The sequence below is a fragment of the Suncus etruscus genome, chromosome 6 (assembly GCF_024139225.1).
Source record: "Suncus etruscus isolate mSunEtr1 chromosome 6, mSunEtr1.pri.cur, whole genome shotgun sequence".
Classification (NCBI taxonomy): Eukaryota; Metazoa; Chordata; class Mammalia; order Eulipotyphla; family Soricidae; genus Suncus; species Suncus etruscus.
In genome coordinates this window covers 84630992-84647822 of record NC_064853.1, presented here as the reverse complement: position 1 = coordinate 84647822, position 16831 = coordinate 84630992, and the positions used below count along the sequence as shown (strand labels likewise).

Here is a 16831-nt window from a genome sequence, read left to right as displayed (position 1 = left end):
ATTTTATATTCATAAAAAGAAAGTAAATATGGAGGTGTTACATTTCTGCATTTAAGCATGAAAAAGTTGTAGTGGACATCACAAAATAAAACGTTTTGTCCCTTTCCTACTGTTATTAATCTAGACTGAATCCACACCTTCGTGAAACTGAATTAGTATTATTCCACATACAAATTTATCTGAAAGGAAATCATCTTCACCAAATTTTGTAAGAATTAATTAAATGCTAAATACAAACATTTAAAAAAAGATAGATAAACTATATTTTCCACTGGGAACCTGTAACAAAATAACAAAAACCAAGAATTATAAAAAATTTTATTTAAGAAAATAAAACACAATTAAACCTGTATAATTTGCTTTGTTTTTATATGATTATACATCACTCCTATTAACATTTCTATACAGTTCCTTTTTTGCTCCTCTCATATAAGTAATCCTCTATAAAAAAGGGAGAAAGACATTATTTTGCCACAGCTAGTAAGACAGTACATGGTATCTTCCATTAAATGTGAAAAAATCGATTCAACTTGATTTAAAATCAATTTAAGAATGAATTTATTAAATTTATTATAAAATCAAAAACAATTTACCTTTAAGGCTGTTTTGAACTTCTAAAGCTACATCAAGAGCACTCATGGGCAGAACTGGTTCATTGGCAATTTGCAAGATCACTTCTCCAGAGAGCTGAAAGATAAAAGAAAAATAAAACATACTAGAATTCTTTGTTAAGGGTCTTTTTTCAGTTAATTAAAAAAATAAACAATGGGCCTCGAATAAAAGTCATTTATGCAAAATGTCATCAAGATTTGGTATACAACCTAATTTTCAGCTTTAATCTCTCTCAAAGTAAAATTTAACCAATCAGTCTGGAATTTTCTGGCAAGGATTAGAAACACATCACCATGATATAATTTCCCTGTTTTCCCCCCAGGTTAAGGTGAATTCCCTTGAGACAATATTTTTAAATTATTATTTTTTTCTTTAATCCTTGGTGTAAGAGAAATAATACAGTGGATAAAGCTCTTCTGTTGCTGGCAGCTAATGACTGATCTGTCCCCAGCAACACAGGTTTCCCCCCAAGTACCAGCAGGTACCACTCAAGAGTACAGAACAATCCTGATTACTACTGGGTATGCCCTCACCCCATGTTCTTATGCACTTTGTCACTCACCAGAAAAATCCTTGATAATGTCTCTCTTAAATATAAAAACTTTCCATTTTATATTACTACTTCGAATACCTTTCTACTTTCTTGATAGATCTATGCTGCCTAATTCATAAATTATGAATGAAGGAAAAAAAAGACAAACAGGATGATTTCACTTATCTCTTACATAGAGAATAACCAAAAGAGGAAATGCTTCTGCTGTAAAGGGGAGTGCCTGAATTACTTTTGGCCTCGAATTACAGGACGAAGAGGGACAGAGAAGGAAATGAATCGATCAAGGAGGGTTGAAAAATGAAAAAACAAAAGAATCAGAAGTGGTGGGACTACAGGTTTATACAAGTAATGTCTACAATTGATGTGGGAGCGTATATCTAAAACACAGACACAACAACACTGAAAACATGAGATCCAAACCACAACCACCAATCTTCAAAATGAGCCTCTCAAGGTGCCAGCCTGGGGTGGTGGGGCAAGAAGAAACATGGGAACACTGGTGGAGGAGAGTTGAAGATGATGAGATTGCTGCTAGAATATCATATGCCTAAAATTCAGAATTCAAATTTCAATAATCTTATAAGAATTCTTTAATTAAAAAAACTATTTAAATTAAAAATAGAAACTTCCAGTTCATTTGAATAAATTTTTGCTGGCCACATTCCAAATTGAATGGGAGATGGAACAGATTGATCACTTCATGTTACACTCAACACAGTGGGCCTGAAAGTCCAGTGGTGCAGTTATGCCAGGGATTGTCCAGGCTATACATTGTTGGCTCTGGTACTTTTCAAAAATCTTTATGGTCATGTTTAAATTAAAAGAATATGTTGGGACCAGAGAGATAGCATGGAGGTAGGGCATTTGCCTTACATGCAGAAGGTCGGTGGTTCAAATCCTGGCATCCCATATGGTCCCCCGAGCCTGCCAGGGGTGATTTCTGAGCGTAGAGCCAGGAGTAACCCCTGAGCACCGCCAGGTGTGACCCAAAAAAACAAAAAAAAAGAATATGTTGTCTTCTCAAAACAACATATTTTTGAGAATTGTTCCCAAAACTATTGTTATGAATGCTTATTTTCCCACCAATAGACATCAAAGCTATCTTTAAAAACCTATCTATATATCACTAACACTCAACTAGTACCTGATAACAGAACAAATAAGAAGCAAACATTTGTATGTATCTCAAAGTAAAATATATCTGGTGATAAATCCCATTTTACTTTTTCATTCTTTCTCCAGTTATATTTGGCATTTAACTGGGTTTAAAAATTTCTCTACATGACTTGAAACTGTGCTGAAATATCAAGGAAATGTGGTTATGTAAGTGTTATTAATGTCCTATAAAATATTAGTGAAAACTTTGTCTCAAGAAAATGCACTGTGAAAAGTATCAGACTTTACACATCAAAAATATAAATTACAAAAAAAGGCTTCCAATTAATTATTCAACTCTACATATTTAATAAGGACAGATTAATTTAAGATCTATAGTTTATTTCCCAGATGCATACAACTTATGTGCACATTAAAATTAAAATTGATTTTCATGTTTGGGAATATTAATTTTTAAGAGTTAAAGACAAAGCTTTATTTTCCCATATGGGACAAGTTTTCTTCACTACAAATCTCAGATTTTTGTGGGTTTTATCCCCACCATAGTGATCACAAAATTCTGGGAAACTTCCAGAATACTAAAATAGTAAAGGCACTAACTGAATCAGATTAGCATGTATCTGTACTATTTCCATTCAAATCATGCAATAAATACTAATATTTGAAAACATTTGTGTGAAGATATCTTTAAAATAATATTAAGAAGCATTGTAATTTCCTTTTTCAATTTGCACTGGATAATAGAAAGTATGGAACAGACATGTTTGGCTCACACATTTGAAGTCTGGAAACCACACATCGAAAAATATTAAAAACAAAGAATGGAGAGGAAGAAAAAGGCATCTTCTAAATGAGGTGCTGGCCACAGAATAAAAATAAACTCTTTCTGAATGAAAATAGAAGTCCCTCAGGAGGGTCTTCAGGGCTGCACAAAGCAATGCTTTGGTGATCAAACCAGGGTCAGCTGCATGTGAAGTGCCTTAACTCCTGTATTATACCTTTAGTCTCAGAAAGGTTGCTTGTTTATTTATGTTGAGGGTGGCATAGAACATACCAAGTGGTAATCAGGGTTAGTTCTGACTCCAAATTCAGGCTTGCATTTAAGTGGAGCTTGGGGAACATATATAGTGCTAGAGTTTGGAACCAGGACTGACCCTGCAACACAATTGCCTTACCTCCTATAATATCTCTATAGCCCTACAGAAAGCATTTTTTAAGGACTCAGTAGCTAATGCAAAAAAAAAATATGAGCCAGTTATCATAATTTCTTTTTTTAAAATAAAGCTGAGAACTAATATAAATAAGTATAAATAAAATAAAGCTGAGAACTAATATAAATAAGTATAAATAAAATAAAGCTGAGAACTAATGGCCCACATTAGAATATTTAAAGCAATTTTTTTTTGGTTGCAGCATCACAAGTACAATGGAGATTTTGTTTTCCTTGCAGAAAGAAGAGATGAGACATATTACATATTTTATTTGGTTCTGGATTTCATTCTTATTCAGGCACACTACAGTAATCAAAGTTTCCTTATATTAATAGAAGGCTCCATTTGTCTTAAAATACTTCCACCTAGGGGCCAGAGAGATAGCATGGAGGTAGGGTTTTTGCCTTGCATGCAGAAAGATGGTGGTTGGAATCCCAGCATCCATATTGATCTCCCGACAGCCTGCTGGGAGTGATTTCTGAGCGTAGAGCCAGGAGTAACCCCTGAGCACTGCCGGGTGACCCAAACACCAAGATAAATAAATAAATTAAATAAATAAATAAATAAATAAATAAATAAATAAATAAAATATTTCCACCTAAATATTTTATTTTGTTATCCTGGCAAGCTTGGAAACAGTGAGTGAATCCTATTTCACAAACATCTTATTTAAGTCTAACTGGATTCTGGTTGAAGATGTTAACAAAGGAAATTCCTAAAAATATCGTTTCTCATGGACTCATAGTATTTACAGTTCACTATGTAACAAGTCCCTCTGAAGAACATATTGAAAATAGCTGATATATTCTCACACTTTTTTCAAGTGAGAGAGATAAAAAGCACCCAAGAAAGGTTAAGATCTTCTTTCACTATGTACCCCAACAGCAGCCTGAAGTAGAAGATTCACATCCTCTGCTTAATCCTGAGGAGAGGAGGTTTGAATCTGACAACTAGTGGCCTACCATCTAAGAATTCTGCCTGAGGGATGAGCTTCTAAAATATTTAGCTCTAAAATCCAATAGATCTTATATTTACAAACTCCACAACAGTAAAACTATTAGAGAAATTGTCATGTCAGGCTGTAGCTCTTTATTCAGGACTCAAAGAAGAGTGGCAGGAAGCAACAGAGTTCCACAGCCACTGTCCTGTCCACCAACATCTAGCTCAGTGCTTCTCAAATAGTGGGGCATGCTCCCCAGGGGGACATGAGGTTCCGTAAAGGGGGGCGCGTTTGACCTCGGCAAACACTGTCATAATAAGCTAAGCCCCCTTGTTTATGTCTCTGTATGTCTCTGGAGCTGAGAGTTGCTGTGTCCTGCTTCAAACCCGCTTCGAAAAGCTATGCATTGCAAAACGTGCTCACTGTAGCCATTAATACAGACATCCCCTCTGATTTTAAAAAATCAGCTCAAATTATTTTATATATATTTTTTGCAGGTTAAAAAATTTTTTTAAATAAAGATACTATTTACAGTTGCACGGGAGGTGGAAAAAATGTTTTCTTCCTAGGAGGGCACGACAGAAAATATTTGACAAGCACTAATCTAGCTCCATAGATTCATTCTATACTTGAACGATATAAATCAAACCACGGAAAATCATGCCTTGAAGCTGAAAACTGACGCAATCTGGAGAGGAGAGCCAGGCTCTATCCATGAGCAGTTGAAGGCTCACCAGATATGCCCATACAACAAATTTTCACTTTGTCCATGGCTCAAATCAGTAGTAGCTTCACCTCTAATCTCTGTGGATATACCTAACCAACCAAAACTTCAGTTGAACTTCTCCAAGTAGTGGAAAAATTACAGAGTTCCAGAGTCCTGCTGTAATTTTCCACCAACCAAACAGAGTTAAAATGTGCTGCTGGTCCAAGCCTTGTGGTACCAGGCACACCCAGGACACTCCAACTTTGGGGACCTTTAGGGCTAAGCTTTGTGATACTCAGGGACCTCCAGGCTAACCCTGGCAATGTGGGCCATGTGGTAACAGGAAATAAACCTAGGGCTGGCATAAGTTAGGTATGCACACTAATCTATATATCTCTCTACCCTCCCCATAACACAAAATCAAAACCATAACATGTCTCATAATGTCTTAGTGAAATTACTGATTATAATTATAAGGATAAAAATGAATTAAACAAACAAAATGAGCTTGAAAAAAAAGTAACTGTGTTCAGTAACAGAGACCAGTGTCAGCAAGAGGGGTCTATAGGGGCAGGTGATGGATTTTAAAGCCAGAAGGAGCATCTTTGACCCATAGAATCTAGAAAGTGGTCATATTCCAATGGATTATGAGTAATAGACTAGTGGAGCCCTCAGTGATACATGAGAATAGTATGGCTGTCTATTCAAAGCATAGGCTCAATAAGACTAAATTTATGAGCTCTAAACTACAGTGACCAAACCTTGCAATGTGCCTATTAAGATGTCAATGAGTGGACTGGGAAGAAGGGATGTGGAAAGGAGAAAGGGATCACTGGTGGAGGAAGGTTAATACTAGTGGTGTGATTACTGTTGGAATATTTTTTTTTCCTAAAACTCAACTTTAAGTAACTTTGTAAATCAAATTTCTTTAGTTAAGTACAAAAAATACAATTAGAGGGTCCAGAGAGATAGCATGGAGATAAGGCATTTGTCTTTCATGCAGAAGGACAGTGGTTCGAATCCTGGCATCTCATAAAGAGAAAACCTAAGGTAATATCAAAAAATGATAAAACTAAAAACATAATAAATGTACTGAGAAATTCAATAGAGGGGTTCCAAACAGATATATCAAAAACAAAAAACTCAAAATTGAGCAGTGTAATTCACTCAATGAGAGAAAAAAATCTCTCTTAACAAAACGACATACGGCATATTATCTGAGAGATCAATATTTGTATTATAAGGGACAAAAAAAGGAAAAAGGGAGAAAAATGCTGATTTAATATTTATAAAAATGATAGTTGAACTAACTAACCTACCTTAAAGACAAAATGAAACAAAACAAATCAACAGAAATCTAAATTCAGGAATCCTACACAATTTCATAAATTATGTATTTATATAGTTCCATATTAATACACACTGCAAATAAACGCTAGATTTTAAATACAAGGGGGAAAGCACATATATAGCAAGAAGACATTCATGAGTTCTCTCCACCAGATTGCATACAGATTTTTTTCAGTAAATATTTCATCTATTTGTGTTGCTTTATTTTGGGGCCAATGGCTCTGCACTCAGGAATTACAACTCGTGAGCTCAGAGGACCATATGGAGTACTAGAGATAAAACCCTTCTTTGCCATATGCTGAGAAACACATTATTCACTGTACTATTGCTATGGACCCCAAGACTTTGCTTTCTAGAAGATATACAATTGATATATTCAAAAAATTAAATGGAAAGAATAAGAAAGAATAAAATGTTTATCATAAAAGATTATTCAATCTAGAAAAGTTGTTCTTCAAAACTGAAGGAGAGCCAGATAATTTTATAGGCAAATAGAAGCTGAATCAGTCCTATTAAGAGTAATGTTGAAGGCAAATAAAAATCTGATGAAACTTCATGAATGTTTATATTTAGGCTGATATCAGCAGGGCTTTTTGGAGTGACTGTGGATACCCTCCGCAACCCCATATCTTTCTTCTTCCAGGAAGCCTGGCAGCTGTAATCATGCCCACAAATGCAGCTGCCATGTTTAAACCCAGCCAGCTCCATAACTCACTTTTCTCAGATGAGATATAAACCAAGCCATGAAAGAATATCGGTACACCAGCTATGCAGCAAAAGCTGCCCACATCAGATGGAAAAGGAAGGACAAGGCCTTACCCTGCCAAACCCACTCCTGATGCACCTATCACCCAGAACCACCATTTTCCCGACAAACCTGCCTCATCACCCTTTAAAGTTTTCTTTGAAGACACTCGATTTGAACAAACTTCAGAGATGACATTATTTGGGCTGATATCACAAGGGCTGTTTGTAGCTAATGCAGGCACTTTTCCCTAATATCTTACTTCTAGGAGGTCTGACAGCTGAGAACATGACCTTAATTGCCATGGTATCAGTAACAATGCTTTGAATTTCTGGACAATTTTATCTGTTTGACATTATTATCCCTATATAAACACACCACTTTAACTGCTAATGGCAACAACTTACTAAACTTTCTCCTATTGTATTAATGACTTCATTGGAGATACAATAATTTTTACAAAAGTGTTCATTGCTGTACTTTTTCTTTCCTTTTTCAAATGTTTCTTTTTTTCCATCCTTTTTGATTTTAATTTTTCTTTTTATTCATTTTTTAAAATAAAACTTCTCTCACTTTTCTGGAAACACATTTATTATGATAAATTATACCAAATATGTGATAATTCTATTTAAATAAACAATAATAAAAGAAAACAATAAAAGTAATGTTGAAGGAAGATAATTAAGCTGAAACTAATGGATGTTAAGCAAAAAGAAAACTTGAGAGTATAAATTCCTTGAGGCAAGATAAATAAGAGCCATGTCATGAACTTTCTAGTAAATGTATATGGTTGTAAATTATAAAAATACTAAGGGTTTTTTTTTCCTGAGGGATCAATTTGGCAGTGCTATGTTTTTTTTTAAGGGTTCTTGAGGAGCAATACTACCCTAGGCATTAGAAACAGTGTTTGTGCATGCAAAGTATGCAATCCAACTCTTTAAATTCTCTCCTCAGCTTCAGATAATAGGAAAATATGGACATATACCAATAGCTTTATGGGAAAATACCTAGTACATTTAGTGAATTTTCATAAAAATACATAAACTGTGATGTTAAAAACCAAAATGTGGAGGTAACTGGAAAGTAAAATATAGAACATGTTTTCAAATTTATTAGAAGTTGGGAGTAGAATGCAATAAATATAATATTTTATATAAGCTTCATGGTAGTCACAAGAAAATTCCCCTTAAATAAACAAGATCGCTATCTACAGATGTCTGGTCGTTACAACCATGACTGGACAATACACATGCTGGGACCAACAACAAAGCCCTAGCCAACGTTTTGGTCTACGATCTGTACAACAAACAAGATCTCTAATGCCAGAGATCTGACTGAGACAATTGCAACTGAACGGGTCTTCTGGAAACATAACAAAAGATTATATCCCTGGCTCCATCCTAGGAGCAGTGCAATGACCATGACCATCAACTACAGAAGACGGATTAAAACGACACGGAAGGAACAGAACTCCTAGAACCACAAAGAAAGGCTTCATCATAAGCTCCACTCCTTGACCTATGAAGCTACCAAGATCTCCAGTTACAGAGATCTGATTTTATCTCCCATGACGAAGCAAAAGACTTCCATACACCACAAAAGCACTGAGGGGAGAGTAAATGAACAAATAAGGAGTCTACAGTCAACCCCATGACACTATACTTCAAGGGTGGAGAGACTCTGTATCTCCTAGGCCAAGGGGATTCCCTCTCTAATGCTCCCAATTTTTACTATGCCTATGCAGGGAAAAAACCAAACAAACGGAGAGCGGGCACAAAATAGTTATTTTTTTTATTTCATCTATTTATCTATGTATTTTTTATTTTTACTTTTTTCTTTCTTGACTTCTTTGTTTTGGTGTTGATATTGAAGTTGATGTTCCCAATCTTATTTTATGTTATTTTATCTTTTTCTTTTTGTGCTCTGGCATTATTTTATTTCAGGACCAAGACTATTAAGTGGTGCTTGCCTTTAGTGATGTAGTATTCACTGGATATTTTATTCGATATTTCTTTTTATACTTTTGTGGTATTTCAATTTCTTTTTTCCTGTCCTCCCTAAAACTGAGGTTGAGAGCCTCTAGAAGGACTACACCCATTTTCAGCTTTTTTTATTTTTACCCCACTTTAATTGCTTTTTCTTTGTTCATACAAAACTTCATAACTTGAACTATCTAGTTCCGCCTCTCAAACAGAGGGGGAAATAAGGAAGGGTACCAGGACCAACCAGATATATGATCACTGAGTAATAAGCTAGACACAGAGGGCTTATTCTAACAGCCCGGGGGTGAGGGTGGGGAATAGGGGATGCAGGATGGGAACGGGGGTGGAGGGAGGGCAAATTTGGTGATGGGAATTCCCCTGATTCAATGTTAATATGTACCTAAAATACTACTGTGAAATATATGTAAGCCAATATGGTCAAAATAAAAATTATTAAAAAAATAAAATAAATAAAATAAAACTCATTCTACTAAAATTTTACTAACTCCATTTGTGTGTATGGAAATAGTATTTAATAATTAAAAACAATAAAACAAAAGAGAAAGTACTTCCAAACAAACAAGTCATGCAGAAATAGAGCAAGAAAAACAAAGTGCAAAGGCACAATGTTGCCACAGCTGCAGGGCTGCACACTGCAGAGGCCCAAGGCTTCCAGGGCCGGGTGCTAGAAGGCTCACAGGTGCCCATCAGGCCCAGTTGCTGGGTGAGGCCTCAAGCCCACAGAGATGCATGCCAACATGTAACAACTGCCCACCCAGGACTTAGGGAGAGAGAAGAGAGAAGTAGAAACCAAGTATACTTTTTAATTCTTCCTAGAGTCTGAGACCTGCCGCCAAAGACTGTGGGCTTCACAGAGAGAGAGAGAGAGAAAGAGATGTCAATTTATCAGCCAGCATATATAAAATATTAGGATTTGGGATGGCAAGGGACTCATGGGTTTAAGCAGCAGAGACTCAAGGAGGAAAAAAAGACAATTGCAAAAGTTATGAGAAGAAAGCAGAGAAATAGCATATAGTAGGGTGTTTGCCTTGCACACAGCCACTTTGACACCTGGCATCTAATATAGTTGACTGAGCACCACCAGGAGTAGTAGTTCCTGAGCACAGAGTCAGGAGTAGCCCCTGAGCACCGTCATATGTGACCCTAAATCAAAACAAACAAATAAAAAATACGACATTTTGTGAAAGGGTGAGCCAGAGGCTGAAAAGAGCATTGAGTCCTCAGCAGCCAGTGTCACAGGAGGTGGTGGTAGTTAGTAGACCAGATTGTAGATACAGCTCCAAAAGTTATGCTGGCTGCCAGTACCTGAGTGATGGAAATTTAAGATGCAGTCATAGGTACATTGGCAAAAGTATGAGTGGGAGAAAGAGGCTGTGCCAACCATAAGTACATGATTTATGGCTTATATAGGAGCTAGTGGCAATCCTTTGCACTGCACTGCAACCCAATAAAACGACTTAATGCTAACAATTTGTAGGTTCATATTATTTTGCTGAAAATGAACCCAGAATGAGCCTCTGACAAGCATTGGGATTATCATTATGAACTGATTGTTCATAATCAGTTGTTGGCTTTTTGGCAGTTGGTGTATCCAAATATAAAGCACAAAACATCCGTGGGTACATACACAACAGTGATATGAGTTATAGGTATTGAGATCAATGGTAGTCAGGACCATGATTACCCAGGCTTAAGGGACTGGTACTTGTGTAAGTGGAGTCTAATGAAAGAAGATAGACTTGGATACTTTGTGGAGTACATCCAAAAGCTGGAGAGAAAAATTGGTCATTCTAGTCTCTCAAATTTCCTTTTTGCTGTGAGCAGTACAACCCTAGTTGACAGAATAATAAAGAAATATGAAAATTTTTCTACCCTTTTTATGTGAATGTTCTTAAGTTATTTGAGGTCATGCTCTTCCTGAAGCTTCTTAATTAGACTCATGAACCCCCCTGGACTATTACAATTGTTGAATAACTGCCCAATATTTGTTCATTGTGCCAATGGTAAACTGATATCTCCTCCTCTATCATCATGGTTATACAATGACTAAAGATTGTCTGAAAATCGTTTATTATTTTTACTTTACAAGCATCTAGTCTACTTCAAGTTCCATTGTGTCTATCTTCCTACCAGATTTTTTCCTACCTCTTGACTATTGGTTAAAGGAGTATCATACACTACAATGAAAAAAAAACTTCCAAACAAAAAATTGGAAGTAAAAAGATGATCATAGTTGAAAAATGAGTTCTTGATATCACATTGCTAATTCTTTCTTCTCTTTCTAAATATTGCTGCAGTAGATTTAGTAATTTATTTGTATATGTCAATATTAGATTTTCAAGATATTTCTAATAGCGTCTTCTCAATTTTTTTATTTTCTTTTTTGGTTTTTGGGTCACACCCAGCAGCACTCAGGGTTACTTCTGCCTGGCTCTATGCTGAGAAATTGCTCCTGGCAGGCTCCTGTACCATATGGGATTCGGAATTCGAACCATGGACCTTTTGCATGAAAGGCAAATGCCTTAGCGCCATGCTATCTCTCCGGCCCCAGTGTCTTCTCAATTCTATAGATAATAATGAAAATCCTAGTTATCCCAAATAAAATACTTTTTTAGATTTTAATCTTATCTGTGCTGAAAATTATATTTTTAAAATCTCTAATAAAGAAAAATATGTAAACATTTTATGTTAGACTTTATAAATAATGATGTTTTGTTGCCCATAGGTATACAGAAGCATTTTCCTTACTCATAAATATAGAAAAAAACAAATGTTTGTTTACTAAACTCTACATAGCTAGAGTAGGACCATTTTCCTTCTCAATTATTTATCTCATTGACCAGATGGATATTTTATCTGCAATAAGTACTTTGCATACTATATTAGTTGATACATGAACAATGTAGTTGGCTAAAGCAGGTTCAGTAAGGGAAGTTTAATACCATGCTATTATAACTTATTTTTAGTTACAAGTAAAGACAGTCAGTAAACATGTGATGGTTTTATTTATATAATTTAAATTAAAATAATCATAGTTTACAACTCTTATCTAAGCTGTATATTATCACTATGGGATTATTTTTGTCTACTTTAATTTAAAATGCATATAGTCCCACTCTGGAAGGCAGGACTCTGAGCTAATAAAAAATTCATCCTTTATAGACTAGTGGAGAGAGAAATGGAGAAGTTAGCAGCTATGCCATGATGTCACAGATGTCACACAGTATGACAGATAGTATATGAATCATAAATAATTATACTAGCATATATTAGAGCAATTGTAGTTTGATCTCTTTTACTAGAGTGTAAAAAGATAAATAAATAAATGTATTAAAATTTGTTAGTTTGTTTTGGTTTTTGGGTCTCACCCGGCAGTACTCAGGTGCTCCTGGCAGGCTCGGCAGGCCATACGGGATGTCAGGATTTGAACCACCGTTCTTCTGCATGGAAGGAAAATGCCCTACCTGCATGCTATCTCTCAGGCCCCAAGTTTTTTTTTTTATCATTCAAGCTTACATTTCTGTTTGAGACAATTCATGCAAATTGGAGAGGGGGCAAGTTAACAGTATAAAGCCATTAATATTTTGTGTTCTTATAGATTATGTTTCTATTCCACATAAAGAAACAACAATATTTATCATGTGTGTATAAATATATGTTTATATACACATATATGTGAAAATTTATGCTGAGGAATCTTTTTTTTTTTTTTTTTTTTTTTTTTTTTTTTTTGGTTTTTGGGCCACACCCGGTGGTGCTCAGGGGTTACTCCTGGCTATCTGCTCAGAAATAGCTCCTGGCAGGCACGGGGGACCATATGGGACACCGGGATTCGAACCAACCACCTTTGGTCCTGGATCGGCTGCTTGCAAGGCAAACACCGCTGTGCTATCTCTCCGGGCCCGCTGAGGAATCTTGAATATAAAAAGCAGAATAAAATATTACAGGTAAAGAAAAATAAATATAATTTCAAGTGAAACACAAAGAAATGCTGAATAAAGAATGGAAATAAAAAGGACATCTTAGTGGCGTAGTCAGGTTCAACTCTGTGTTTAGGGTCTTGGATGGTATAAAATAAATCCACACACAACCTTGGATTTGCTGATTGGAGCAGTGTCATGATTAAATTAATAAATCAAACCAGTCATTAGAAAAATATGCATTTAGGTGTCTTCTCACCTTGTGGTCTCTGGGTCCACCAAACCTACAACTCTTTATTTACCAGTTCAAATTCAACTAGGAGGGTGAGGGTTGAGTAAGAGATAAAAGTACCCAACCAGGTAGACTTTTATACTTCAAAGGGCTTTGTGGAAAAAAAAAAAAGAAAGTTGGGGAATGCCTTTGTTTTTGGTTTTACCAAAACAGATACAAAGAAACCAGATGGTGTTTGTTTTGGGTAAAACAAGGTATAAACTATCAGGAGGGGAAATCAGAAAACTTGAAAACTCAACTAAAGGACATGCACATGATTAAGTTTTCATTAAAGACTCATCTTACGTTTTCCTTATCTTTTGTATCAAAGGAATTATCTGATGAAATACTATTTGGTGAGACTTCCTAGAACAATTTTTGTGCTGCATTGTGCCCTTCAGGCTCTTTGACATTCACCTTGCAGTGATTTGACTCTGGTATATGTTGATCTGTGGTTAAAAACAAAATAAACCTAATGGGAAAAGCTACACTACATAAGCTTGGTCTAGGGATGTACAAAGCAAGTCCTGGTGTTCTAATATTTAAGTTATATATATATATATATATATATATATATATATATATATAAAATTTTGTTTTTCAGAATTATAATGTTGGCTAGAGAGAAGGGTGAATTCTTGTTATACTCAACCTGATTTTTTTTTCAAATAAATAAATAAAAGATGTTATAAAAATTAGCATGCATAATTTAAGCACCTCTAATATGGCTGAAGTTTGCATTAATATTATCATCTTGGATCTAGAATATTCCACAAAATTCCTAATTAGTGTCTGAGGTCACAAATTTCCTAATCTGTTCTCTAAACTATAGCCAGTCACATAATTATTTATTAAAGTATATTTTTGTGTATTCTCTCTAACTTACCTGTTACTTTTTTTGTTTATTTTTATTTTTTGAGTAATACCTGGTGGTGCTTCTAGCTTTGCCATACTAAGTCTTCTTCCCCCAAAAGAAAATACAATTAAAAGGTGCTACAAAAACTAGCATGCATAATTTAAGCACCTATAATATGGCTGAAGTTTTGTATTAACTATCTTGTTATCTTAAATCTAAAGTACTCCACAAATACCCTAGTTAGTGTCTGAGGTCACAATTTCCTAACTTGTTCTCTACACTACAGTTAAAGTTATGCAATTATTTATTCAAAGCATATTTTTGCAATGTTCCTTCGACTTGTATGGGCTACTTCTTTTTTTTTTTTTTTTTTTTTTTTGCTTTTTTGTTTTGGGGAGTCATTCCTGGTGGTTCTCAAGATCCTTTCCTAACTCTGCACTCAGGAATCACTCTTAGTGAAGAACAGGGGCCTTATCTGTTACTGGGAATTGAATCTGGGTTGGAAATATGCAAAAAAAAAATGCTGTTCTTGCTGTACTAATTTGCCAGTTCCTGCTATTACATTTTTATTATTCTCTTAATCTCTAGAAAAATCAGAGGCATCTAATACCAACTCAAAAACGAATGACCTGGCAAAGATATCAATTAAAAAATTACTTGAGGGGTGGGAAAAAATTACTTGAAAGTAAAACCCATTTGGAAAATCAAAGTCTTATAGAACTATCAAAACGTATAATTTGAGACTAATACTTGATCACAGAAACCAGTGAGAAAACCAAAATGACTCTTGTTCCCTCACAAGTTCCATTGTCATGAAAGTTTCATGTAGAAGTGGAGATGTCCACTCACTTTGGAAGAACCAGTGGATGAGCATACTTCTTTTCCTAGAACTATTTTGATAGGATATTCAGAGACTATGCTGAAGAATTAGTTTCTCTGTTCTATGCACACATTATGATATTCATTAGTAGAGGGAAAAGTATCATGAAGGTATCAAAGAATTTCAAGAGACTGAAAGAATATAAAAAAAATCGAGAGAAAAAGTCATTTTAAGAAAATTCACTTAGGGGCCGGTGAGATGGCGCGAGAGGTAAGGTGTCTGCCTTGCAAGTGCTAGCCAAGGAAGGACCGCGGTTCAATCCCCCAGTGTCCCATATGGTCCCTCCAAGCCAGGGCCAATTTCTGAGCACTTAGCCAGGAGTATCCCCTGAGCATCAAATGGGTGTGACCCGAAAAACAAAAAAAAAAAAAGAAAGAAAAGAAAATTTGCTTAAAAAGTTATTTTAGGGGCAGAAGCAATAACACAGTGGTAGGGCATTTGCCCTGCACAAGGGCGATCCAGGACAGACCTTGGTTTGATCTCCACCTTCCCATATGGTCCCCGAGCCAGAAACAATTTCTGAGAGTAGAGCCTGGAATAAGTAACCCCTGAGCATCACCTGGTATGGCCCAAAAAGAAAGAAACATTATTTTAGCCAAGAAAAATATGTCAAATAGTTTTGACATATTCATGATACTTAGAAACACCTTATGACCCTAAGAAATTTGGCTCATGGAATTAGTAGAGATTATTATGTTAGCTAAGAGTGATAATCTCGGAAATGCAACATTCTTTACAATGGAATACCAGTACCCTGAAAATCTGCTGTGTCAACCACCACCAGGCTTCTTCTACCTGCAAAAGCCAAACAAGACTTCTTGGGAGTGGGGATGGCACATAAACTATAGAAGTGCCACAAATGACAGCCAACCAAAACCAACCCTTTTTTATTCTCTTGGCATGTCAGAAAATTGATGGAATTTGGGTATGTAAAAATATATCACAGAGTGATATAACACGGAGTGGTGGCGTATGCAGTAAGACATCTGCCTTGCCAAAACTAGCCTAAGACTTACCACGGTTCGATCCCCTAGCATCCCATATAGTCCCCCAAGCCAGGAGCGATTTCTGAGCGCATAGCCAGGAGTGATCCCTGAGTGTCACCAGGTGTGGCCGAAAAACCAAATATATATTATATATACACATGTATATATGCATATATATCACAGAAATTCATTTGGTTGTTAGATGTAATCCCTAAATTGTGCCTTATTACTTATAAAGATGTATACTTTTATAAACATGTGCTAGCTATTTGTGAGATCCAAAGCATTACAAAGCCTACACTTGCTGGCAAGAAACAAAACGGCTAGGCCTACCCCACAAATACCTATTCAAATGATCCTTTCCAATCTGATTCTGCTAGAAGCCTTAGCTTCTCTCTGTGTTCCTGGACAAAACTCTGAGTAAAGAACTAAAGTTGTCAACCAACTTTTGGATTCCCTTAGATATGTTTCTTTAGGCAAACCTTGAATAGAAGCAGTTTGTTGAGAGGTGAAGGAAAACAATGAATAGAAACAAGAAAAAAATATATTAAGGAGTCATCAATTGTTTGATGATTGAAGCATAGTTCTGTTGGGGAATATCTGAGAGGCAGTATAGGATATGTTCCAGAGAATTTTTTTTAATCCAAGAAATAAGTGAGCAACACATTGATTCCCCACTTCA

General features: G+C 35.7%; 1 protein-coding gene across 1 annotated transcript in view; it reads right to left on the bottom strand.

Moving 5' to 3' along the window:
• Positions 1-661, bottom strand: part of LOC126011814 (inactive N-acetylated-alpha-linked acidic dipeptidase-like protein 2) — a 62963-nt gene extending 62302 nt beyond the window's left edge. The window contains exon 1 of the mRNA XM_049775598.1: positions 594-661. Coding sequence (XP_049631555.1) covers positions 594-639 — 46 coding nt within the window. The 5' untranslated portion in view covers positions 640-661. The remainder of the gene's footprint in view (positions 1-593) is intronic.
• Positions 662-16831: the final 16170 nt, after the last annotated feature.